Genomic DNA, 27,897 nt, shown 5'->3' on the forward strand with positions numbered 1-27,897 from the left:
AGAGAGAGAGAGAGAGAGAGTCCATAGACTTTATATATTAATAATCAGGTATACGGTATTTTATATACTTTATATATTATGTATTTTCAATGTATAACTAGAGCGTGTTTCTAGGTAGAACTCCAATCAGAATGTTGAAATGTATGTATACAAACCTGCGAGATGCCTTTCGCAAAGTGTTTCCGGTAACACTGTGTGGAAGGACACTATCGATCAGAGGAGAATTTGAACTTCTTAGGCCTCTTTTTTTCTTTGGGCAATTTTTGGTAAAGTGCGCAAAAAGTCTACAAATGCAGCACTTGTTTTTCCAACCCATAATCTCAACCCTCTACCTAAAGAGAGAGCCATCCGAATGTTGGAGTAAACTGTGGTCCTTAGAAATGTTAGGGTCAAAGACACGGACCTTAATATTGCGGCACCCCATCAACTCTGACTCCCTCTATTGCTGAAGAGGGCAATCTAGGAAGCTGAGATAGCTCACAAACCATGTAAAAAAGAGCTCCAGAAAATCGTATACTTGAGGAAGATCTAATAAAATGGAAATTTATCATCTTCCTCAACCAAGTCAAAACACAGTGAAAAGGGAGAAACAGAAATCTTTCTAGAGCTAATGGCTTGGGAACTAGCCACTAAACCAAAGGAGGCAATCTGAAAGGAATCAAAGACCACCTCAAAGAAACCCTCCCCAAAAGTTGAACATCTTGAAAATGGTTAGAAATGCCCAAGGGAAGGGCCGCCAACATCCAACCTATGGCTTAGCTTCTACAAGATGAGAAGCCATGGATGTGTGCCAAGACATTGGTCACACTTTCAACTTCGACATCCTTCTTGAGCTGCTGCAACTCATCTTGAAGAAAAAGAATGTTCTCATGGCAAGAGGAATCACTGACCATATGAAAGATATTTATTTATCAAGCTCTTTTAAAATTTTAGTGAAATATTTTGTCAATTTCTATTCACTCAATACTCAATCCTACCGTGCAAAGGAGGAAGCCTGTACACCGGATCTAGCATTTCAACAGCAACACCTTGAAGCTCTCTAAACATCCCTGTTCTCGAAAGCATCGCCTTTCCTTTTCCAATATAATAATTTATTCGCTCTGCATAGTTCAATTCTGCAAATACAAAAGGAAAAGTCAAATGAAACTACCATAGTAAATGTTGTAAAAGATCATATTTGCAAAGACCACACTCATCTCACACAAATATATGTCCTAAAAACATCAAAAATGTCAAAATGCTTGAACTATTAGAACTTAGATCCTCATCGCGTTCGATAGTATTTTTTGAACCATAGGTGTGTATATCAATTCATTAAGTTGCGAGTGGTTGGAAGTTCAAAAGTCCTTGTGGTATTTCTTTTAGAGTTTCTCCAATGTTAGTGGGAGGGTACCCTCTTAGTCCTTACAATTAGGGTTAGGATTTTTATTTGATCTTACCTCCCTATGATACACATATTTCAAGTTTTGCTTGGCACTTTTGAGCAAGTCCTCTCTTGAGCGAGAGCTCTCCCTTGATAGGGGGAGGGGGTAGGGGAATCATCAAAACCTGAAGATAGAGCTATGAGGAAGGAAGGAAAACATTTTAGATTAGAGTATCCATATAATGTTGTTCCCATACTGGCTCCAACTTATTTGTTTTGGCCTAGGGACCCTAATTAATCTATTTTCATAGGTTGATTTAAGGTTAATTTATTTTAAACATAGCTTAATCTTTTAAGCCTAAGTCTAAGAGGGTGCACATTATATTATGGGCATAAGTTAATCTTTTGAAGAAAGGATTCGAAACCATAATCTTGTCTTTCTCAAGCATGAGCCCCACCACTAAGCTATAGTATGGTATAGCATACCTATTGCTGACCATAATATTATAGATGGTTCCTCTTCCCCCTCCCCCTTTAGGACATCTCTTCTTTAATACCCCTTCATAAGTGGTCCCCCACCCCCTTCATAATTGGTCTTTCCCCCCCTCCCGAATCTCACCCTACCCCCCCTTTATCCCTTAGTTTAATCATGCCCTTGGCCTCTTCCTTTTGCACCCCTCTTCTTTTCTCCACAACTAATTAATAGGAATTCTGATTTAAAGTTCTCTAGGGGCACATATTGGCATTGTTCATGTAGCAGACTGCATTTTTTTCTTTCTTTCTAATCTAGCACACTTTCCAAGACAAAAATACTTGCATTCTTTGCAATTATGGTCCATAAACACAAAATTCCATTTCACTTTGTATGTAATCCAAATTTACCTCTGCAACCTGCATATTAAAATGATCAAATACACAATAGTGGATAGATGTAGGCAGCAAGGTCTCGCACTTTACGAATTCATACGAAGTCATAAAAGAGGCATGAGTCACAAAGAATACAACAACATGGAATCAGTTCACATTAATAGTGCATAAAGGTAAGCATCATTCCCCCTTGCGTAAGAAGGTGGGGGACTCGTGTGGTTACAATCAACCATCCTTCAACTGGCATAACAGCCCTACTGACACTTTGGAGACTCTTTGTGTCAGCAGAGATGCATCGTAGATCTCTATCCGAGAGACTATCCATGGATCCTGTATGCTAGTGAGACTAGGGGTCTGCCCATTGGCCCCTTGTTGGAGCAGATGTGGGTAGATGGCAGATGTATCTGTTGCCCAGAAGGAGTTCTTGAGACGATCCCGCATTGCCTATGGGGATACCCGGTTGCATAGTAGATATGGATTGTGGCTAGTACACAGAGGATGACGAGGGACTTCACTTGGGGGATGGCAGCCTACTGGTCATGTAAGAAAATAAGGAAACCTCCTCCACTCGGTCCGATTGTCCTACATGGGCTAGCCAAAACTGCTCTCTGGGATCCCACTGGATGTCCCATAGGGGTCTACCCTCCCAAATCCACAAGCGCCAAATTACTCCCTCTAGGGTCAATAAGACTATGGTGGGTCTATGTACCAGATCCTACCCAAGCGACCCACTATCCTAACCCTCTGTCACTCCATACCCTCCAAGGACGCCTCTGTCTCATCATCGGCTATGTATCCACCTGCATTGAGACTCCAGGCCCCACCCTATAAAACTGACAATGACAACATCCAAGAGAATCCCAAAAGAAGCATATCCTAAGAGGCACCTCGGTCCGCGAAAACTGTCCTAACCAGCAAAAAGGACCACTCTACTCTGTCATATGACTTCTCGAAATCCAAAAGAAGAATGGCGAGAGGCTATGACTCCACCCTAGAGCGGTCCACTGCCTCCCAGAAAGTGAAGATGTTGTCCAAGATGCTACGCTCCTGAACAAAACCTGTTAGTGTCTCATGGATGATGTTTGGCACGTGGGGTCTCAACCGTAGGCTCAAGACCTTGGCCAAGATCTTGTAAGCCGTGTCGAGCAAGGTGATCGGTCTCCACTAATGAATATCTGATCTATCTCCTCCCTTCGAGATTGGTGCGGGATCCTATCACGCTATTGCCCCCCTTTCGAGGCTGCAAGATCAAATGGTCACTTCCAAACAGAGGGTCGACACACAGATCACACTTGGAGACATCCCCTCCTTGTTTAGAGTCGGAGCCCGACTGACGGGGGTCACAGTAGCCCTGGTTAAACGCAGAGCTATGACCAAGAGACGTGCCAGGACCGCACCTCTAAGTAGCCGACAGCACTCTATTGCCGACTTCATGCCTCCACTGCCTCATCCATCTTGATATCTTGCTGTTGCTGGGGATGATGATGATACTGATGATGATGCTGAGATTGATATATAGTCCACCATCGACATGACTATGTTGTACTTAGGACTTAGTACTACCATTCTGCATTTTTGCATTTTTTAAATTTTGCATTTTGCATTGGTATGGATGCTAGTTTAGTAGCTCCACTACCACAGCTCGTTGTATCAGGATTTTCACAGTCTCATAGACCCATCGGTCTTCCTTCTTTCTTTCTTTCTTTCCTAGCCTTGCCCTTGCTCAAGGGTGGGGGGTCAGCAATCAATCCAGATATCATGCGCGAGGAAGAGGCACCGAGCAAGTATTGTCGAGGGGGATGGGAAGGGGGGGGGAGGGGGCGAGTGGTGAGGGTAACCACACCATCGGGGTCAAGAGAAGGGGGAGGGAGAGCAGAAGGCTCAAGGAGAGGGATTTGTGGGCAGCTAGGGGAAGGCTGATAAGGATTTGTCGCTATAGTGTTTGCGGGATGCTGCGGCGTAGGTGCCTGAGGTCTCTCTATCTCCTCTGAGGTCGAGGGGAAGTGGGTCTAGGGCGCAGAAGTCCTCGAGGCTCCAAAAACCGTTGGAGCCTGCTATTGCTGCTGCGGGCATGGATTCCCGCCTCCGGGAGGATCTGCAGAGTGGCTTAATGTCGAGGGCCCCCTCTCCGAAGCTCGAGGTCCATTTGTTTGGGGGCCGCCAACCTGATCTCCTCGAGACTGAGTGGCTGCCTGTGCTCTCCGCTTATGGTTGGCACGTTGCTGTTGGTTCTTTTTGGCCCACTTACTCCACTTTATCTTCCCCACCCTGGTCCACTTTCCCTCAGAAGGATCAACCCGTGGGGGTCTGGGACTCGTGCTGCTGTCGTTGAGGCTGAGGAGGCTGTTGTGGCTGCCTAGTGGGCCGCTGGGTCCCATCCTCTTGAGCGTCTCTATGCTATCCATGTGTCTCATGAAGGGAGGGAGAGACCCGGCTCAGGCCTCGCATACAATCCCGGGCTAAATGCCCCATATGTCTGCATCTCAAACTTCGAGAGACTTCCAGTCTCACACGAAGTGTACCTCCCTCGAGAGTCTCTAAGAGGATCACCTCTCGGAGTGACTTCCGGACTCTCCACAAATCAACAGAAGGAGAGGAACCCCATCATCTGACACTATAGATGCAGCCGACTCCGAAGATACTCTAGTAATGTGCCGAATGCACATCTGATGGAAGGAAGGATGGCCTTGTATTCCCTCGGAAGCCCGAGGAAGCAAAGCGCCATTGGAAAACAAGGAACATGGTGAGTCGAGTCCATGTCCTCTACCATAAATCTGTGATACCAAGGGAAAAGGTACACAAAATGTGGGCCCAGAAGGATGGGACTCCTCTCCACGAGTGTCAGAGCAATATCCGGGGAGCCAAGCTGGAGAAGAAACACACCTCGTTCATAGATGGTGACCTACTCTATATTGATGATTTGGGAAGAGTGGATGAGAATACATAGCAAGGAGGGTGTCCAGATTGCAGGATATGCCCTACTAATGCTTATTACACAATTTGTTAGCAAAGAGCACGGAGAACATGCAAGCACATCTGGATGCACTGGGGTGTTTTGCAGAAATTCGAGAATGCAGGTCATAGACAAAACAAAAGTAATGGTGATTGGGACCCGTAACAAACAAATTGTGTCACCTTTGAAGGAGACCCCTTGGAAATATTCAACACATATAAATATCTAGGGCTGAAATTTATAGACAACTACCAATGGAATGCATGTGTGGAAAGGAGAATTCTTGGAGGTTTGAAAGCTTTGTATAGCTTCCAAAAAATAAATGTAGGAAGGCACATCTCTGAAATTTGGAAATGAGGAAGTTTATATAGAACATGCTTGTGCAAACAGTGATCCTTTACAGATGTCCAGCTTGGGCATCCGAGCTATCTAGGACCTTTAGGGAAAGAATATAAACTCTGCACAAATGCTTTCTCATAGGGGAGCAAGGGGTTAAGGGCACCTTACCCCAAAGAGGCATTATACCAATTCATGGCTTACCTCAACAAAGTTGAGAAGATGGACGATAGTAGCATACCACACAAGGCAATGGAAGCTACGCAAATCACAGGATGGCACAGAGAGGGAATGAAATGGATGGAATCATGGAGCATAACAGCATCTGATATACAAGAGGATGCATGTGAAATTAGGGGGATAGTAATGCAGAAAATATTACAGAAATTGTGGCATAAGCCGGGGACAAAAATGCAGTTCTACAAACAGGAAATTCACCCAATGGACAGCTATGGAATGCAAAAGTACCTTGGGAAAGACATCAATGTCCAAAAGGCATCTAATCTGCAAAATCAGGACCAGTTCCCAGGATCTAGAGGTGAAGAGGGGCAGGTGGGCAAGACCCAGGATCCCCAAAGACGAAAGAACCTGCAAAATCTGCCCCACAAAGGAGGTAGAAGATGAACAACATGTGTTCCTCAGAGAAGGAGATGCAGAGCCTGTGCACACATCAGAGAAGGATATGGGGACAGCAGAGGAAATCTAAAACATCTGTTGGAACACCCAGCCAAAAAGCTAGGAAGCTACTTTAAAAAAGTTTTGGAAACCGCAAGCAAGGTACTTGGGCTAGCACACAATCTAGCACAACAAGTGCTAAATGCATAAGAATTTTGTAAGGATTGCAATGGATGTAAGAGACCAGTATTAGTTTAATATTGATCAGTCCCATAGATTTGAAGGTTCTCACGCGGACTTCAATAGAATCATACGCGAGGACCTTCTATAGCTCCACACGTTCAGGACCTGATTGGCACCGAGTGAGCTCCCGGCCCAATGAAGCTCAACTTCTACAGGGATCATTGCTTGCGCATCTTTGAGGAGGGCTTTATTGATCCTCCAAAGTATGCATGGATCCACCTCCCACATTCACTTAGGATCTTTATTGGTCACATCAACTCTGCATTGAGAGTGGGCGAGCTGATCTTATTGTTGTCACAAATTAATTAAGGAAGCATTTATCAAATAATCTATGCGCATGATCTTATCATTGTCATAGATAAATTGAAGTTTGAGATGACAAGTTTGGGACAGCTACATTATTTTCTGGGTATCGAAGTATTTGCAAAACGGTTATGGTAAATTTGTCAGTTATACAAAGTACGCTAAAGGCTTGTCAAGAGAACTCCATGTGTATGTTATGCTCTAGCCGAGATAGCATGACCTCGGATAGATCGGTGGGCATTTTCTCTTAGATGACCAACTTTTGTAATAATTAATGTGCGTAATTAAATGGTCAAGAGAAGTAACTGCCAAGGTCCTAGGTGAGGGCGTAATGGCATTGACTAGATAGTTCTAATAGGGCTAGGGCCTAGGTGCATCTAAATGTGCAAATTGCCAAGGGGCAATTGTTTTAAAAGGAACTCCAAGAGAGGGGTGAAAAAAGGATGCATCTAAGTAAGGGCCTAAAATGTAGACATGTGGCCAGGAACTATCTAGGGAGATGTGGGTCTCAAGGACAAACATGAAGGAAATACGTAGTGATGTTTATGAAGGAAAAAAATACGTATCATGCCCTTGAGAGTTGGCTGGGAGGATCGAAATATTGCCATCGCCCGTGAGTCTGTTGAGTCAGTGCATCGGTTCAGCATCAGTCAGGAACAGCAGAGAAATTCAGGAGATAATTGTTGACACTTGGTATCAGAGCACAAGGCAGAGGAAGTGGTTCGTGAGCTTTGACGAAAGCTACGAACGGACAGTAGGACTGATTGAAGGAAGAAAGGCTTGGAGCGTAGGTTATCATTTGTAGGAAGGTCGACGGAGCAGGTTGATGTTCTACTGCGACGGTGTGGCGGAGTGTAGACGCACGCTTACGAAGACCTTCCCTCACCTAACTCAATCAGCGCGAAGGGCCAGAATAAAGCGCAATTGGAGATATAGGCCTTCGACGAGCGGAACGCATGAACGGTGATAGTGTGGCGCACCCATACGGACGGGTAGTGCTTACGCCAGAAGTTAAGCCTACAGGGATTCAGTTAGTTAACGAATTCCAGGCCTGGACATCCCTAGTGGATTGACGACGTACTGATGGAGTGGGGCGATGACCCGTTGTGACGAAATGGAAGAACCAGAACACAGGCGCCGTTGACGAAACCAGACCACATATTTGCAAGCTAATTCTGAGCGCTGTCACGTCAATTCGTGTATTGCCTACTCAGCCTGCGTGGAGCTTCCAGGGAGTAGTCCTTCCCTTTTTTTTAAATCAAAATCTGAGTTTTCAGTCGAGTGGTCTGTACAGCAGAGGCTGTCGTCTATTCATTTCTGTGTATAAGAAAAGGGGGAAATCCATCCGAAAAAAAAAAAAAAAAAAATCCCTTTCAACAAAATGGAAGCAGAAGGGCAGAGTTCAAGGGTGAATCCTAGTGAGTCTAGAGCTCAATCTACACAACAAATGTCACATCACGCAGCACCTACATTGATTGGTAGGATTTCAATATTAGAGGATGCTTTACAGCAGATTATGAACCAGCAGCTTCAGGTGAATGCTGGTCAAAATGAGATTAGGGAGATGGTGCAAGCCTTGTCGGCTAGACCGTCTAGGATTGACAAGGGCAAAGCTCCAGCAGAGCCAGAGCCCAGTGTACATTCCTTAGAGCGCTAGGGTCAAAGTGCCCAATATTGCTAATTATAGACCGGAGAAGTACGCTGGTCGGATGACCGAGCGCAACTCTGATGTGATTGAGGTTTGGTTGCACAAGTGGGAAGAAGCCTTCGCCATTTGTGAGATTAGATCCGATCTAAAGAAGATCCGCGAGGCCACACACCTGTTTATTGAGGCAGCGGATAGATGGTGGATAAAGCAACAGAAGGATCAAGTTGCTCCAACCACCTGGGAAGGGTTCAAAACCGAATTCAAGAAACACTTTCTCCCACCTGATGAAGAATCCCGAGCTTGGGATGCTTATAGAAATCTTCGTCAGAGGAGCTTGTCAGTGGCAGAGTACACTGACAAATTCAGGGAATGTGTTATGAAAATAACAGACCCTCTCCCTTGTTGGAATTATAGATATAATTCAGCAGTGACCAATGTAATATAATAAGTTAGTTAGGGGCACTTTTCCCTCATTTAGAGGTTTTTTCCCCTAACTGCAGTTAGTTCACTAACTATGGTTAGTGACTACTAAGGTTTTGTCACTATGACAAAACCTTATCAACTCTACTTTGTGTTGTACTCTTTTACACTCTATTTTGCAACTACAGCTTCCAAGCTTTCAACTCTCTCACTCTCTCTAGCTCTCACTCTCTCCATCTCCTTCATTTGGTATCAGAGCAGGTCCAAGAGCCTGGTGCTCCTTGCTCCCTTTAGTTCCAACCTCAGCCTCGACTTTCAGCCTGCGCCAATCTGTCCGTACAGTCCGTACGACTGTACGGAATTCTGACGCCGTACAATTTCGCCTGCCGTACAGCTCCGAGCTTCCGTACATCGACGTACCACATCCGTACCGTCGTCCGTGAAGTGCCGTACACTGTACGCCGTTGTACATACCTGTTCACCGTACCTGCGCGCCGTACAATATACGTACCTGTTTGTCGTGCAGCTCCCGTATCTGCTCGCCGTACCTGCGCAGGAAGCCGTACAAGTCGACCGTACAGCTCTTGCTTCCCGTACTGTACGGCCTGTTCCGTACTTTCCGTACAGTACGTCCAATCAGTACTGACCGTACAGTTTGGACTTACCATCTGTACTTGCAGATATAGACCGGTTGTTGTCAACCTCGGGTGTTCTTTGACAGGCTTCTCTTGCAGAAAAATACAGTTTGGTGCAGTTGTTTTGGAGTACATTTGGGGCATTTTTGCATATTGCAGCCATTGCAATCATTGTGCAATTTTGGAGCTACATCTGGAGAAAAATTGGAAATATAGTCTAAAATTTGGGGCTTTTGTCTTAAAATTGCAGATTTGGGGTTTTTAGCATTCTGACCCCTTTCTGGCTGCAATTTCTAGCCACAAATTGGGGCTTTTGTGTTGGGAGAGCATCTTTTGGAGTATTCAGTACATACTGCCTTTCTTGGAGTGTTTGGAACACTTTTGGCACATTTTGGAGAGTGTTTTATGCTTGGACAGATTTCTGACAGCTCAAGTGCAGAAATCTAAGTTGCATATACAGCCCGTGCTTGGGTGTGTTTTTTGGGAGTTGTGCATTTTATTCCCAGTAAGGGAATTCACCTTTGTATCTGCTTCAATCTCTTTTTCAGATATGGCCCATCAAAATCAGAATGAGTTTCAATTCGGTGGTCTTTCACAGGAAGACAAATTGGATGGTACCAACTACTCCCTCTGGAGTTTCATGGTACGTAATATTCTGATTTCTCGCAATTTATGGGATTATGTCAATGGGGATGAAATCCGACCAGCAGATATTGCACCTGCTACCCCTCCTCACCAAGGAGGTGGAAGAGGTCGTGCACAAGTTGGAGCTGCAGGACAAGTTGTTGGTGCAGCTACAGTCAATACTCCTGAGCAAAAGAGATGGGATTCACGGGATGCCTTAGCCTTGTCTTGCATCTCTCTTTCAGTGAAAAGATCAATCATTCCGCATATCCGGTCGTGTAAGACCTCCAGGGCAGCGTGGGATATTTTGGAAAGCATGTATGCAACACGGAATGATGCCAGGGTATCTTTTTTAAAAAGAGAGTTGAGCAATACACATATGGAGGAGGGTGACTCCATGTCAGCCCACCTCACTAAGCTACAGGATCTCAGAGAGCAGTTATTAAACATAGATGAAATTATTCCTGATTCAGAGATGATTACAACCACTCTGAATTCTCTTCCTGAGTCTTATCTCAGCTTTCATACTTCGCTGAATTTGGTATACAGCCTTCAACGATACGGAGTTGATCAAAATGAAAGGGCAAGTGGCCAGTCATGATGTCATTGTGTTGTTTGACTCAGCGTCAACTCACAATGTGATTAACTCCAAGCTCGTGAAGAGGCTGAAATTAAAGACAAGTCCATCTGACTATGCGTACACAGTCAGGATGGCAGATGGAAGTTCAACTGAAGTATGGGACCAGAGGGTTACCCAGTTGGAGCTTCGGATTCAGGACTATACTGAGAAGCTTGATTTTGAAATGACCAAGCTTGCTCATACGGATATAGCCCTGGGAATGGCGTGGCATTCTAGAAAGAATCCAGCCATTGATTGGAAAAAGCACGTATATCAATTCAAGATGAATGATGTGCTTTATGTCTTGCGAGGTGAAAAAGATATACCTCAGGAACCGTTGGTTTCCGTGATGGAAATCAGAAAGGCTCAAGTAGAGTTTTTATACCTTTGCACAGCATCGGTAGAGTCGGTGGATGATTCTTCGACTAGCACTGATGTTACGCAAAGTGGTGAGATGGCCAAGCTGGCTAATCTTATAACAGAGGAGTTCTCTGAATGTTTTAGGGATGAACTACCTTATGGGTTACCTCCAGAGCGGAAAGTTCAGCATAAGATTGAACTGATCCCGGGGGCAGAACCTGTAAATAGACCTCCCTATAGAATGAGTTTTACTGAAGAAGCGGAGGTGCGTAGGCAATTGGAAGAATACCTCAAGCTGGGGCAGATTCAACCAAGTTTCTCACCTTTTGCTTCACCAGTGATATTAAAAAGGAAAAAGGATGATACGTTTCGCCTCTGTATAGATTACAGAGCATTGAATAATATCACTGTTAAGCACAGGTATCCGATGGCTCGGATTGATGATTTGCTAGATGCATTACATGGAGCCGTGATTTTCAGCAAGATAGATCTTAAGTGCGGCTATCAAGGATGTGCATAAAACCGCTTTTAGAAGCAGGTTTGGTCATTATGAGTTTTTGGTAATGCCCTTCGGACTTACCAATGCTCCAGCGACCTTCGTCATGCTTATGAACGATTTACTACGTCCGTATATCGGAAAGTTCGTAGTACATTTTATTGACGATATCTTGATATTCAGTAAAAGTGTTACTGAGCATTGTGAACACTTAAGAATAGTGTTCAGTACTTTGAGGAAAGCCAGTCTTTACGTGAATAAAAAGAAAACTATACTGTGTATGGTTAGGCTTGAGTACTTAGGGTTCATAATTACTCCACAGGGGGTAGAAATGGATCCGAAGAAAGTGGCTGCGATACTAACTTGGCCAATCCCTCAGAGTCTGACCGCGTTGCGATCATTCTTGAGATTTGTCCAGTTTTATAGAAGGCATATCAAAGGATATTCCGAAATAGTATCGCCATTGACTGATCTGACCTCAGATAAAGTACCTTTTATTTGGGGACAGAATCAACAAGAAAGTTTTAACACCATAAAACAAGCTGTGGTCTCAGGACCGGTGTTAAAAATAGTTGATCCCCAGAAACCGTTGTTCCTAGAAACCGATGCAAGTGGCATTGCGGTAGGAGCAGTCCTCCTTCAAGAGGGAAGGCCAGTAGCCTTTGAAAGCAAGAAGCTTTCTCCCTCTCAAAGGAATTGGCCAACTCATGAATTGGAGTTGTATGTTGTTATCCATGCTTTGAAAACATGGAGGCATTATTTGTATGGTTCAGAGTTTTATGTGGATGTGGATCATGATACTCTGAAACATTTTTGTAAACAGCCTGACTTGAGGGGCCGCCAAGCTAGGTGGGCAGAGCTCATGCAGGAGTTTAATCTAACGATTCGGTACCGAAGAGGAAAAGACAATAAGGTAGCTGATGCGTTGTCTCGCATTATGCACAATCTGAGTTTCACGGTATTAGAGAGTGCTCTAATGACCGAGATCAGAGAAACTCAGAAGGTGGACGAGTTTGTCCAGAGCTTATGGCCTAAGGCTCATGTGTTAAAACCCGGGGAAAATGAAAAGGATGACCTGGCATCCAGAAAAGGCCAAACTTATGCAAGATATACCATAAGGGATGGTATGCTAGTTAGAAATGGCAAGGTTGTAGTACCTGGTCAGAATGATCTCAGGCAGAGAGTCATTCGACAATGCCATGATAGCCCGTGTGCGGGACATCCAGGTGTCGAGAAGACATATGATCTCGTGAAGCGAGATTTCTTTTGGCCAAAGATGAAAAAGCATATTCATGAATATGTGACACGGTGTTTCTCGTGTCAGGTAAGTAAGGCCGAGCGGGTGAAGCCACCCGGACTTTTACAGCCCTTGGAAATACCACTAAGCAAGTGGGAGAGCATTTCCATGGATTTTATTGTAGGACTACCTGCAACACAAGGAGGGTATAATTCTATCCTTGTGGTGGTTGATCGTCTAACCAAGATGGCTCACTTCATTCCGACTAGGGAGTCTATTAGTGCCCCGCAAGTAGCGGAGTTGTTTATTAGACATATATTTCGTCTGCATGGATTGCCTAGATCCATAGTGTCAGACAGAGATGTCAGGTTTACCGGTCATTTTTGGACAGCGGTATTTGAGACGCTAAGGACTGAGTTGGGAATGAGTAGTGGGGATCATCCTGAGACGGATGGTCAGACGGAGAGAGTCAACCAGACTTTAGAGGATATGCTGAGAGCATATGTGTCATTGAGGCAACATACATGGGACAAGTGGTTGCCATTGTTGGAGTTTGCCTACAATGATCGAAAACATTCATCTACCGGGTTCAGTCTATGGTTATAGACCAGCCAATCCGACTATAGTTGGAGTACCTCAAAAAGTGCCTAGTGCCGCGAACTTTGTAGTTCAGATGCGGGAGATGCTAGCACTTGCGAGAGCTAATATCCGCCAGGCTATGGATAGAGCCAAGGTATATGCGGATGAAAATCGGTCTATAAGAGTATTTGAAGAAGGAGAAAAAGTTTTTCTCAGAATTCCTTCGCACTCGAAGTCGTTGACTTCAGGAGAGTGTGCTAAGTTATCACCTCGATACTGTGGGCCGTGGTTAATTCTAAAGAGAATAGGCAGTGTAGCCTATAAATTAGAATTGCCACCGGGGTGTAAGGTGCACCCGGTTTTTCATGTTTCACGCTTAAAGAAATTTTTGCATACAGGTGACTCACTAATCGAAGGTGTGGTTTTGTTTCAGGAGATAGAGGATATTGCAAGGCGCAAACCAACAAGAATCCTGGACCGAGGAACAATGCAGATACGAAATCGGAAGATACCCACGGTATTGGTTGCATGGCATGGTCAGCCTCTATCGGAAGCTACCTGGGAATCCGTATACCAGTTGCGGAGAGCATTCCCAGATTTCATCATCGAGGACGCTGATGCTTGAAGAGGGAAGGAATGTTATGCTCTAGCCGAGATAGCATGACCTCGAATAGATCGGTGGGCATTTTCTCTTAGATGACCAACTTTTGTAATAATTAATGTGCGTAATTAAATGGTCAAGAGAAGTAACTGCCAAGGTCCTAGGTGAGGGCGTAATGGCATTGACTAGATAGTTCTAATAGGGCTAGGGCCTAGGTGCATCTAAATGTGCAAATTGCCAAGGGGCAATTGTTTTAAAAGGAACTCCAAGAGAGGGGTGAAAAAAGGATGCATCTAAGTAAGGGCCTAAAATGTAGACATGTGGCCAGGAACTATCTAGGGAGATGTGGGTCTCAAGGATAAACATGAAGGAAATACGTAGTGATGTTTATGAAGGAAAAAAATACGTATCATGCCCTTGAGAGTTGGCTGGGAGGATCGAAATATTGCCATCGCCCGTGAGTCTGTTGAGTCAGTGCATCGGTTCAGCATCAGTCAGGAACAGCAGAGAAATTCAGGAGATAATTGTTGACAGTGTAGGATATCGAATCTATTTCCAGTCCCATGAAGACAGGATTAGAATTAGAATTTTGATGTAGATGACCAAGATGTGGATTCCACTTTGTATAGGTGATTTGTGGTCAACTTGATCTATCGCATTGTCACTAGGAGGCACATCTGTACCTTGTGTGATCGACAGGAGATGGAGTCTGAGGGCGTAGTTACCAGGGAACGGGGACGTTCCAGAAATTTGGGTGTTAAAACGGGAACGTTACGAAAAGGGGGAGCGGGGGAACGGGAACCGGAATGCTCGCCATACACGACATGTCATCATATAACATAAACTATGCTAGAATATGAAAGAAACTAATATTTTACAGCTTTAAACTTTCCATATAAGCTCTAAAATACCCATTTGAAACTTTCAAAGAGCCCCCCCGAAAAAATTTGGGAGGATGTTCTGGGGCCGTTCTGGTTTCACCTTATTTCCCGAAAAGGCATTCTAGACAATCTGAACGTAGGAACGTCATTCTCTGGGTCTGAGGAGCACTTCATCTTCAGATGCCCTTGTTGGAACATGAAGTCAAAGTGAGTATTTGTGTGTCCTAGGTCCCTAGAATTTATTTTATAGTCTAGTGAGTCCTAGACAGTGCCACGTGTCATATGGGAGATTATCCCATATGCATTGTGACTTTCTAGAGTCTAGAGGCTCACACTATATAGTCTTGTACTAGTCTTGAGTCTTTTCATAGTAGTCAACATCAAGCTTTATCTACATGTGCGTATTTTGGTTATCATTGCCTTGCACTTGTACTTTCTTTCCATTTTCATTATGCTTTCCATTCCATTCCTAGTGTTAGTGATGTTCACCTCTCCACATGACCCTTCATGTGGTATCAGAGCCTAGCTCCTAGCCCTGTCTCTCGTTGCCTTTCCAAGAGCTTGAGGTGAGGGAGGCCAATGAAGCTTCTCTCCCTCCTCCCCTTGGAAGGCTGCCCACTCCCCTCCTTTCCTTAGCCTCTCTATTGAAGTCCGATGCTGCTCCATCCCGCCATCACTTTGATCTTGTACTAGAACCGTCTCTTCAGTGATTGCCGCACCTTCTCTTTGCTGGTCCAGCCTTCTGGAGAGCTTTTGGATGAGTTTCATCGCGAGAATCGCCTGCTGAAACAAGAAAACAGCTTTTCAATTGGGTGGTTTTGATCAACTCCAAATTTTCTTGCATATTTGCAGTCACTACAGCAGGGCACCTCATCCTGGTGCAAAAGCCCCTTCAAAATCAGCTTCCATCCTCAAAACCACTGCTGGTATTGCCAAAACCACCTCCGGTTTTAGGGTTCCAGCCATCTTTTATGACGTTTTCTGCTTCAGAACCGGTCACCCTACTGAGGAGAAGCTTATCCAATACTCACAGCAAGTTTCCGGGTTCATTTCGTGCTGAAATCTGCAAGAAACTGTCAAAACTGTGATTGTTGACCTAAAAATTGACTTTTTGCAATTTTAGCCCAGATTTTCAGTATTTTTTGGAGATTTTGTCATATTTAGCCTCTGATGCACTAGGGCTTACAGTTCTGCATGTTTCTGAGAAAATATCAGAAACCCTAATTCTGAGAAACCCTAATTTCAAAAATTAGGGCTTTTCTGATTCTTTGATTCCTACAGTTGTATTACAGCCTCCTCTATAAACTCTTGAGGCTTGCCAAGAAATTTTGTAAAATCATCACTATTCTATAACATTTGTTCGGGAACATTGTAAAATCAAGTAAAGTTACTTGACATTTGTAACTCCTTCTGGCACATTGAGAGTCATCATGTGATTGCTCCTTGTAGCTGCCCCATGGACTTCACCGACATCTTTATTGGGGCATTCCTGCTTAGTGCTTCATCGACAACAGGAATGGGCACTCATATGTGCCGGCAGCTGCTTGGAGGACATCTCTTACTCAATGAGATCAATGTTTATATATGCTTGATGAATGGGTTCTCTGCCCAGGTTGTCCCCCAAAATGAATGTAATGCAGTGTGTTATTGAATCTTATTGAGTCTATAAGGTACTCAGCCTTGGATAGTCCTCCTAAACTTATGTTATTTCTTTTATGGGTGGTGTGTGAATTCATCCCAGTTTCCCGATATGAAGCCAAGGGGGGATGTATTGGGGAACCATGTATTGGTCTTGATGGATAGATGAACCATGTATTGGTCTTAATGGATAGATGTTTCGAGCTATCAAGCCTGGCCGAGTCCCAGGATGTTGGCGCATCCCCTAGACCGATGTGTTGGTCAGGTAGCCATGCTTCATTTGAGCCTCTGAGCTACTTGGGGTGCACAGAGCAATAGACTCCATCATGTTGTAGATGACCATGTTCTGCTCTTGGTTCCATCAACTCCATCACTACCATGTTCAGCTCTTGGTTCCGTTTCAAAACCAATACGCCCTTACTTTTCCTTCATGGGGGGATGTTGGAATATGATGTCAAAGTGAGTGTATTTGTGTGTCCTAGGTCCCTAGGACATTTTATAGTCTAGTGAGTCCTAGACAGTGCCACGTGTCATATGGGAGATTATTCCATATGCATTGTGACTTTCTAGAGTCTAGAGGCTCACACTATATAGTCTTGTACTAGTCTTGAGTCTTTTCATAGTAGTCAACATCAAGCTTTATCCACATGTGAGTATTTTGGTTATCACAGCCTTGCACTTGTACTTTCTTTCCATTTTCATTATGCTTTCCATCTTTCCATTCCGTTCCTAGTGTTAGAGTGATGCTCCCCTCTCCACATGTCCCTTCAGCCCAGTGCAATATGAGATCCAAGGCCGATACCATTGTCTCTCTCTGATTCCTCCCTTATCCAAATCAAAGATGCCTTGCCACCTTCATCCATGAGGCCATTGGGCACAGAGAGCACCTACTCAAATTGCAGAGATAGGGTCAGGACACGTAGATAGACTTATCTCATAGTATGATTACGGAGTTCTTCAAGCCTGATCACACAAACCACCAAATCACGGGTGGTCGGTTAGATAGAGATCTAGAGCCAGCGACACTCAACACACTCGACAAAGACGGACGCACACATCACGCTTGGTGACATCCCATTCATGTTTGGTACTAAAGCACGACCGATGGGGGTTATTGTGGCCCTTGTCAGACGTAGAGCCATCGCTAGGAGGCTTCCAGATCAACAAATAGCTGCCAACGTTCTACCTTTGACCTCTTACCAACACAACCCCACCAACCGCCGGGTCCATCATGATCTCTCCATGTAGCTACTCTATCTGGCCAAACTTGGCATTAGATCTGATTTGATACGATGATGATGATGATGATGATGTTATGATTATGTAGTACTGATGATGTTATGACTATGTAGTACGTAGTATTTAGCATGGGTGATGATGCTCGTTTAGTAGCTCCAACCCGTTGTATCGGGTTTCTCACACTCTCATAGACCCATCGGGCACATGGTATGCACGCATATCCACATGGTTTATCAGACACAAGATTCGGACAGACAGGCTTCCCTCTTTCAGTACAGCATGGATGCACTCCCTAAGTCGATCCCATGACATGAGAAACCATATCATACGGTTAGATCTTCTCCAACTCCACACATCTCAGACTTGGAGGGGAGATCAGGAGCTCCCCACCAAGAGCCAATCCTACCACTACCACTTCCTGAGTCTCGGAGGAGGGATTCATCATCAGACCCCAGTATCTCGAGGACAGAGGAGTCTCACATGCACTGAGGATTGCCATTGGACACATGCGGGTTTCATCCCATCAGCTGAGGATTGAGACGGGGAGAGCAGCACGCATACCCAGAGAGCAGCGGATCTGCATGTTGTGCACATTGGGAGTGACGGAGACAAAGGAGCATTTCTCTGCACCTGCCCAGCCTACTATGAGATCAAGGGGAGACGATACCACTATTACCAGGATGGGAGCAGCTTCGGCCCATCATAACTAATCCAATTCCATAGGTCTACATTGGGCTCTATCTGCTCGAGATGCACTGACAAAGAGAGACTCTGCTACAACAGATCATAGAAGAGCACGTGGCAACCAGACCAAAAAACACAAAGGTTGACCAAACACAGGGGCATGTTTTATGCTTTTGAGTCAACTCCATGACATAGTGGGGTGGAGAAGGAGGAGCTAGCCAATATGCGAACAGTCTGGATTACCGAGAGAGGAATGCAGAGGCCATCCACAACACGAAGAGCGACTAGAGCACATTCTATTGAGGCCCGACCTATCACAGCTTTCCTCAGAGGAGACTGCCCGAGACAAGGGGTCACTCTGAACATAGCTTAGCGAGTTCAAAGATCAAGGAGACCATGTCCCCCTCCGCTACCACGGCGTGAGACAATCTAATAGACGCAAACCCGAGACATTTTCATCGCTCATAGACAAGCCACCACAGTACTGGGTTTTAGCTTCTAAGTTCTAGCTTCCAACCTATATTTTGTACTTGATTTTGCTTGAGCTATTTCTTTATTTCAGCACAGTACTCAGCAAGGGCCTTAGCGCGCCCTTTGCTCCATTGTATGAGTTTTGCTTTTGGTGTACTTTGCACTCTGTCCCATAGGCCCGCGAGGCCTTCCGCGGATCTCTCTCTCTCTCTCTCTCTCTCTCTCTCTCTCTCTCTCTCTCTCTCTCGGCTAGCATTGTCCTCTTCTATGGCACTATCAGCAACAGCAGGTGACCAGAGATGCCGGTATGCATGCACAGAGAGATAGTTTGAGCGATTGGGACTCCACATGGACAGACTCCCTCCCTTCCAGTATAGCATTGACGCGTCGTTCTCTCCTATCTTGTCACACGAGGTCAATCAGATCATCCGCAAGGATCTTTTACAGCTACACACATTCCGAGCGAGCTTCCAGTGAAGCTCAGCTTCTACAGGGATCATTGTTTACATATCACAGAGGAGGGTTTCATTGACCCACCAGGATACACACAAATCCACTTACCCCACTCATTGAGGATCTCTATTGGGCAGTTTCGGGTCTCTTCACATAGATTGCGCATTGAGAGTGGCAAGGTAGAGGGTCTACGTCGGGAGAGGCGCATATGCACATTATGTGACATACACAAGGTCGAGTCGGAGGAGCATTTCATTTTCAGGTGCCCAGTCCTACAATGAGATCCGAGGACGCTTCTACTGCCTCTTCAGAGACAGTTCTAGGGTGATGTCTCGATTTCTCTCCTATCCAGACCAGAGATGCTTGGCGACTTTCATCCATGAAGCAGTCAAGCACCACAAGCGTATACTTCAGTCACGGAGACAGGAGCATACCTCCTCCTTGGTAGACCCCTCTCAGAGCTCGATCACGGAATTCTTCCAGCTAGAGCATGTGAACCCCCATACTACGAGGCCCCGACATGTACGGGATCCAGAGCCAATGACACGACATGCAGACAGAGGGTTGACGCACAAATTACACTTGGGGATATGCCCTCTCTGTTCAAAGTCGAGGCTCGACCGACAGGGTTCACTGTAGCCCTTGTTAGGCGCAAAGCTATGTCCTGGAGACGACACAGGACCACACCCACAAGCAGCCAACATCACTCATTCGCCAACTTCATGCTTCAGTTGTCTCATCCACCTGGATGAGCTGATAATGAGGATGAGGATGAGGATGAGGATGAGGATGAGGATAAGGATGATGATGATATTGATATGTATGATGAGGATGATGATGATATTGATATGTAGTTGATCACTCTAACATGACTATGTAGTACTTAACACACACTAGCTTTTTGCATTCTGCATTGGTGTGGATGCTCGTTTAGTAGCTCCACCCTCATAGTTTGTTTGTATCAGGATTCTCACAGTCTCATAGACCCATTGGTCTTCCGAAGACTTTAATAAACTCTCTCTCTCTCTCTCTGTGGAATGCAGGTCAAAATTGCCAAAACAAAAGTCATGCCAATTAGGACACAATATAAGAAGATGGCCTCCATGATTGAAGCGGAACCCTTGAAGCAACCACCTCATACAAATATTTGGGACTTGAGTTCAGAGAAAGCTACAAGTGGAATGAGTGCGTGGAAAAAAGAGTCGTGGGAGGGTTGAAGGCATTCTACAGCTTTCAAAAACAAATGCAAGAAGGTAGATCTATGGGGCTGGGAAAAAAGAAAGTTTACGTACACCAAGCTCATACAAACAGTAGTGCTCTACTGTTGCCTGCAAGCCTAGGCACCCGGACTATCTAGGGCATGTTGGAAAAGGATAGAGACCATCCACAAACGTTTTCTCATTGGTGAGCTGGAGGTTAAAGCCCATACTCAATAACCCATCCTACTTGCAGAGACAAAGATTACGTCTTGGAGGGGATGCATTATGTCAATACATGGCCTACCTCAACAAGCTCGCAAGATGTATGCAAGCAAGATCCCACGGAAGGAAATCAAGGTCAAAAGAACAATAGAATGGCACAAAGAAGGGGGCTAGATTGGAGCAGGGGGGACAGCCAGCTGCCAATATCCTAGAGGATGGAGAATCTGGTCATGCAGAATATACTACAAAAACTATGGCAAGACCTGGTGCCAAAAAATGACTTCTACAAATGATAAATCAGTCAAATGGACAGTTATGAAATGCAGAAATATATCTCAGGGAGAACATATCATTTAATATGTAAAGTAAGGACCAGCTCTCATGAATTGGAGGTGGAGACGGGCAGGTGGACAAGACCCAACCCCCCGGAAGGTAAGACTTTGTAAAATCTATCCCACAAGTATAGTACAAATGCGTTTCATTAGGCTATCAAACGTTTGGAAACATTTGAAAAAACAGCATTTGCAAACACCAATCAAACTCTGCTTTGCCTACACACGTACCAAAATAGTGTAGATTTGATTGTTTAAAGTTTTTAGATGCTAGCTAGTAGCAATTTAGTAGCTAGTTAGTAGTTACGAGCCTTAACATTGAGGTTTGGGGACACAATCTAGTATTGGTAGCTGGTTTTTGGTTTAAAAGTCTAAATTTTAATGAAATTTGTAGCTTGTAAGCTGTGTGCTATTGTTTGTAATGAAAGTATGTCAAAATTTACAGTATAGCATACAACCTCAGTATTTCAAACTTTTCAAACGTTTGGAACCTCTAAACATTTGATTGTAACTATGCCCGCAAGGGAGATTGAAAATGAGGAATATACGCTCCTCCTTATGCACATGTCCGGGAAAATTATAGCAGCAATGCCACCAGCCTCCTAGGGATGCTGACTAGGCAGAAATACAGGGCACCACAGCAAAGTCCTCGACGTAGTGCAGCAGTTAGCTAAATATATGGTTGCAGCATAGCAAAGCAAGCATTATATAAAGTTTTCTCAGATTTTTGGATGTAACGAACCACTATCATTTTGATAGTGGTCACTAGTCCAATAGATCTTGTAGGGTCTCCAAACAAACAAACACACACACACACGCGCGCATACATATTTGCATTTGTATATGTATTTGTAAATGTACATGTACATGTACATGTATGTATATGTATATGTATGTATGTATATAACGAAGGGTCTCCAAAGGACTTTAATACAATACTTAAATATGATCGTATCGTATCATATCATCTCTCTCTCTCAGCTTGTTTTGAACACTATGGGTAGCAAGAAGGTTAAGTCCTTCGCTCAGGCAGTGGCTTCTCCCTCATTGCCTCGTACTAGACTAAACAGTCTGCAACAGCACATTGAGTACCTCGAACAGGAAAACCAGCAACTCCGAACACTTACGAAAGAGCTTTAAAAACGTTTAACAACACTAGAGGACCAATTCAACAAGCAGCATGATCAATTCCACAAGCAGCTCGGCTCTCATCTTCTTGAAGGACCTGGTAAACAAGTTGTCATATACGAAGTAGTCAAAGCTTGCAAGGCTTCTCCTCCTACTCCTCAACTAGTCTCCACAGTCAAAGATATAGGCCATACTGAAGTACAAACAATCGAGAAAAGTTACTATGGAGGTTGATAGAAAGGAAAACAAAACTGATATTCGGGAAGAGATCAAGGAACACGAAGCTAAACATGATAATGCACTAAAGATCAGAGTGGGAGGACTCCCAGAAGGCTGATACAAAGAGCAGGATTCTTTTAGTGAAACTTTAGAACAGATCAAAGCAGCAATGCCTAGCATTGAATGGATGGTTGATGAGGATGATGATGATGATGATGATGGAGCAAGTAATATCCGACACTCAAGAGGACATGCTATTATTACGATCAAGTCACAAGATCTACGGGTAAAGCTTCTCCGCCAATCTTACAAGTTGAAAGTGACTAAGGTATGGATAGCCGAGGAACTTACACGAACTCAGTTGAAGAATAAGGCAGCAGAACTAGCCAAAGTCAAGGCTGCTAGGAAAGATGGGAAATGGGCAGTATACAGTGAAAGCATAGCAATCATCAAAGACTTTAAATCTAAACCAAAAGACTCAGTATTAAACTGATGTATTGCCAATCATGGTTTTCAGAATACTATGTAGGTGCTCTAAATAACTGGAGCTGCTTTGTGCACTCCTTGGGAGCTGCCATGTGCCCTCCCTCAGCAGATGTACTAGATGGTTTTTCCCTCTCCCATAGACCTATTGGCCTCCAGTGGACATTAATAGAGTCTCTCTCTCTCTCTCTCTCTCTCTCTCTATCTATATATATATATATAGATAGATAGATAGATAGATAGATAGATAGATGGTTACATTAGCACACAAATGAGCTCAGCAAATACTCAACACATAGAAAAAAATTGTGAGAATTGTTCTATCACTAGAACTTTGCTGCAGTGATCGAAGATTTCTTTCATGTAGCTTCCAAGCGTGTGGACATTTCAGATTATTGCTACTATCCCATGTCTCTCCCTGATGTGTGCATAAGCTTGGAAGATAAACAGATTACAATAACACAAAAAAAAACCATCCCTTGCATGCATTTATTTGCTATAGATCCTAAAGAGAAAGCTCAAGCTTTATAAATGTGGGTGTGACTTACGGGATTCTTTCTTTTCTAAAACAAGTGTAGTCCCCCGGGTAACACCAACAACCCAGTCACCATTCGCATCTGCATGTTCTACAGCAACAGATACAGCAACTATATCACCCCGCTCTACATGCCCACTGCATGCTAGTACGCCAGGTACAAACACCTGAACAAGACAACAAAGTCCTGCTAAAGGTTCAAATTTGATAAAACTTCCATGCCTCAATGCTATTCCCACACTCGACATAGCACATACTTTTCAACTATGGGTCCTTAACTCCATCAATCAGCCGCGTTTCACAGGCATGCAATACTTTCCTTGAAAATTCCATCCTCACTTAACAGAGCATAGGTACAGGAAACAGAGAGGCTCACCTTCAAGGGACTGCAACATTTTAAAACGAGGTCATGATGCCAATCCATTCTTTTTTACATAGAGTGGAAAGGGAGAGGGGGAGATTTACAGTTTTGTGATACATAATTATAAATGACGTATCTTCCCACTCCATACAATGTGACAATCAATCATGTTACATATTCCAAGTTTGATAATCAAAGTTCCAGGGATTACCAATGCGCTCATCAACAATGTTCACCTTCATTAATGTGTTTGGCGTGTGTCTTGCTTCTCCACTCTTTTGTACTCCTCATACCTATATACTTTTGTTTGGTATCAGAGCATCCCTCTCTCAGCTCCCACTTGCAACCCTACCCTTGGTGGTGCAAGTCCGCCGTCAAGAGAAAAGAGGAGTGAGGAGTCATTGACGACTTTCCAACACTCAAAGCCACTCGTTTTTGTTGTATAGCAGCTGTTCTCAGCTCAGCACTGTGCAAATTATGCAAGTGTTGAGCGCTTCTAACACTATCGAACACATTTGCGATGCATTTTGGTTTTTCATGCCTAATTTCTACAATAAAAGTAATGTTCTAGAGTTTTGGCAACTTTGCCCAACTGAGTATATCCCTCTAAGAAATCAAAAAGCAACTGAAAAGCTCAAGAGACATGCAAGTTACCCTCCTTTTGCTCTAAATCGGTTTTCAAGATTTTAAAGGCATAATCAGACTAAAGTCCAGTTCAAAAGTTTGTTATGGGTTTAAAGGCTAACCCAATGGTATAGCTTTTACAAGTTTGGAGTACTTTGGTCCAACTGCCACATTATCGAGCCGCATCAACGAGCCACGTCAGTAGTCAGTAGTTAGCTCGTGAGTGTTAGCGCCCAGCATATTTGCAAGTTGAAGGAGCATCTTTAAGTGCTTTTCGGTCAAAAAGATTTAAGGCATTTGTGCTGTAGTTACCACAAATATCACCAGATAAACTATTTCATGCATTTCTAGGGTACAAGCCCAAGGTGAATCTCTTTCTAGTTTTTTTATCAGTGGCATATGCTTTGGTTCAAAACAAACAAAAGCCAAAGCTTGATGAGAGGATCACATGCATTTCTGTTGGCGATAGTAAGTGCTCTAGACTTTGGGATCCTAACTAGACACATCATTATCAGTCGGGAAATTGCCCTTAGTAGGGAAATTGCCTTTCATGAAAATGAGAGCATGCAACCTAATATCATGCCAAATGGAAGATGATACTCCTTTGGATGATTGAATTTGAGCCTGATGAGAAGCCACATGCTGAAGTAGAAACTCCTGCTTCAGATCCTTCTTCATGCCACATGACTTTCAAAAAGGATTGATTTATTCACTCGAATATGGGTATACATCTGGATGATCCAGAGGTGACATATAGCAATGGACATGGTGAAAAGTAATACACGACAAGACATAGCTAAAGGTATCAGGCAAGGAAATCTTTACAAGCTGTACACTGCTATTCTGACAGCAAATGCCAGTACTTCTACTGAGGATGGGAAGATTCTTCTATGCCATAGGAGATATGGTCGCCTGAGTTTTGAAAACTTGGCAAAGTTGCATTGGAAACAGATGGTTTATGGGCAAAGTCAGAAAAGTTTGCCAAGCTTTTTGCTTTGGAAAGCAACATAGAGATCCTTTTCCAAAAGAACTGGGCAAATGAAATTTTGAAACTATTGCATAAAGATAGAGACCCATTAATACTAGTTCTTCAGATGCAACTATCTAGTTCTCTAGGTTTCTCAAAGATGGCACTCGTGGACAAACAAGGAGAAAGGCATGCAGCACAACATAAGTGGCAGAATGATGGTGATGTACTCGGATGCTCAATTGTGAATTGGCCACCAATAGTACCAGAGATGCGTTTGTTCGACGGATTTACTTTCCGTGTCATAGACAAGCTTGCAGACCGGTTTAATTTTGTCTAGGCAAGGGGAATGACCCCCAGATGTGTTCGAGACATATTTTTTGTTTAATATTCTATCCTGTATCAGGATGAAAGATGGTGCAATCCGGATTGCATAAGCTTGGGTGTCTCAGTTGTTCTCCTACTAAAGATTTCCTCAGTTTTTTATCTGAAGTCAAGAAACCCCACGTCAAGATTTTTCGTAACATAGTTTTACAAATCAGTCGATTGCAAGGTCATGTGAAAATAGACTGGACAACCTGCACATTCTATCAAATAAATTATAAATGACTTGCCGCACATTGACAGTGACAGAATGAAAGTTTTCCCACATTGCTTTGCTCTCATTGTTTTACTGTCAAACTTGAGAAAAAGATCGACAGTAAACAAAAGGAGAGCAGAAGCCCTCCGAACAGAAGAGCCCTCCATACAGAAGAAGATCATCTCACTCCCTTTTCAAGAAATATTATTATCGTTCATAAATGGAAAAGTGGTATCTTGTACATTGGCTCCACGTAGAACTGCTTCTGCACACTTCCGGCTTACAATGACCTCCTTCATGAGTCCACACTCTGCAGAATAATCTACTTGATGCGGACCATCTCCTTGAAGTATTATAACGTTTTGTAAAAGAGGGTGCTCAAAACATGCGCTACATGTTGACATTCCATCTGTCTTAGAAGAAACCATGCCTGCACGAATTGCTTGATCTTGAGGCTTTGAAACCAGGCAAGGCACACTTCTAAGACCTGTAGCTTGACATTGTTCTGACAATGGCCGGGGGCAGCACCTTGACGCTTTATTCACCTCTTCATCTGGACAGCACCACTCAAGATCTCAGTCCATTTCCTGAAATTTATATTACCATACAATGTACAAAGTACACCAAGAGTGGAACCTGCCTCCAAGTTCCAAAGGTCACTGCAAGCTTACTCAAATTTTCACAGCTTGCATTGCTGCAGTCCCTTTCCAGTATTTGAAGGAGCTTAATGATAACTTCTCTTCTTGTTGCCTGGAGCGTGTTCACTCTGATGCATGAATATTTGGATGGGCAACTGCACCAAAATTAACAAAGCGATCAATTCAGATATGACAGACAAACAAAACACCTTAATAGACAGAAGTGTCCTTTGGAACATTAAAAAGCACATCAATAGCCTGGTGTTGCCTACTGCACTGAGCTATCTGGTAACTTTATAATGCCCATTTCAAATTTCAAAACTCAACCGTATCCTGTCTATTACTTTTTCATATGCGAACAAGAAGCACAGAAAAAGTATACTGCATAGTACGAAGAGGATAAACTGACGTTAGAGCTTGACAGATTTTCTTAAAGTGCTCGATACCAAAGGCTCTGGCCAGGTATTTCTCTACAGCATCGTTGAATTGGAGCTTGGGCCGGTACCCGGGATATGGATCCTCGGGTGTCCTGTCGACCATTGTGAAGAAAAGCTTGCGCGCTCCCCCCTTCCCTTTTTCACCAGCTCTCCCAATACATTTTTGAATTCTTTTCAATTGCAAGACTGCTCCTTCACATTCATACCCGCTAATGTCCCCCACCCCTCACCTAATTCTTCCATTAAGACCTTTAATCTCATCAAATTATTCCATACATATAACGTAGCCTAAGGAGAAAGGTAAATAGAGCGAATAGAGTGAATAAAATAGCACTTTAGCGTTTGTTTTTCAATGGAGAAATCCAATTTATTAGCTATGTACACTTCTGCCAAAAAAGTGTCCCACACACTTTGTTGTCACGTGGCCCCCTTCTATTTTGGTTCTTTCTCTCTCCCACACACACACACTTTCTTTTTTTAAGAACTCTCTCTCTCTCTCTCTCTCTCACACACGGAGTTTGCAAATCATTCGAACTTTCCTATACACGGCTTCCATCACATGTGTTGCAAATTAATCATTTATTCATCTTGACAATTGTTTTCCTTTGACAGAACCAACTTGAAGGCAGTGCTCACGAGTACTTGTACTCACTTGTTTCTTAAGTGAACAGGTGGAGCACCCCGGCCCCTTCCCCAATAAATAGAGGGACTACCTCATTAATCACTCTACCTACTTACCCCTCCTTTTGCCTTTCCATCCCTCATTTTTCTAATAGTTAATTAATAATACATTTTTTTGTTTTTTTTTCAATTGGGGGAACCTATTTAGCTCATGTTTAACCTTTACTTGTTCACCTATGCTTGTCTAGAGCATTAATGTTTTCAACCTATGGATAAGAGCCAGTTT

At 43.8% G+C, this 27,897-nt stretch overlaps 1 protein-coding gene across 2 annotated transcripts in view; it reads right to left on the bottom strand.

Moving 5' to 3' along the window:
* LOC147882212 (NOL1/NOP2/sun family protein) overlaps positions 1-27,282 on the bottom strand; it is a 149,081-nt gene extending 121,799 nt beyond the window's left edge. For both annotated transcript variants that reach the window (XM_087401993.1, XM_087401992.1), the window contains exons 1-5: positions 26,963-27,282; positions 26,587-26,708; positions 26,158-26,468; positions 23,397-23,550; positions 978-1,115 (exon numbers count right to left, since the gene is read on the bottom strand). In XM_087401993.1, the coding sequence (XP_087258119.1) occupies positions 978-1,115; positions 23,397-23,550; positions 26,158-26,468; positions 26,587-26,708; positions 26,963-27,093 (856 nt within the window). In that variant the 5' untranslated portion in view covers positions 27,094-27,282. The remainder of the gene's footprint in view (positions 1-977; positions 1,116-23,396; positions 23,551-26,157; positions 26,469-26,586; positions 26,709-26,962) is intronic.
* Positions 27,283-27,897: the final 615 nt, after the last annotated feature.

Source organism: Dipteris shenzhenensis, chromosome 30, assembly GCF_047967505.1.
Source record: "Dipteris shenzhenensis isolate YYH24624 ecotype China chromosome 30, Dip_SZ_1.0, whole genome shotgun sequence".
NCBI classification, from domain to species: Eukaryota; Viridiplantae; Streptophyta; class Polypodiopsida; order Gleicheniales; family Dipteridaceae; genus Dipteris; species Dipteris shenzhenensis.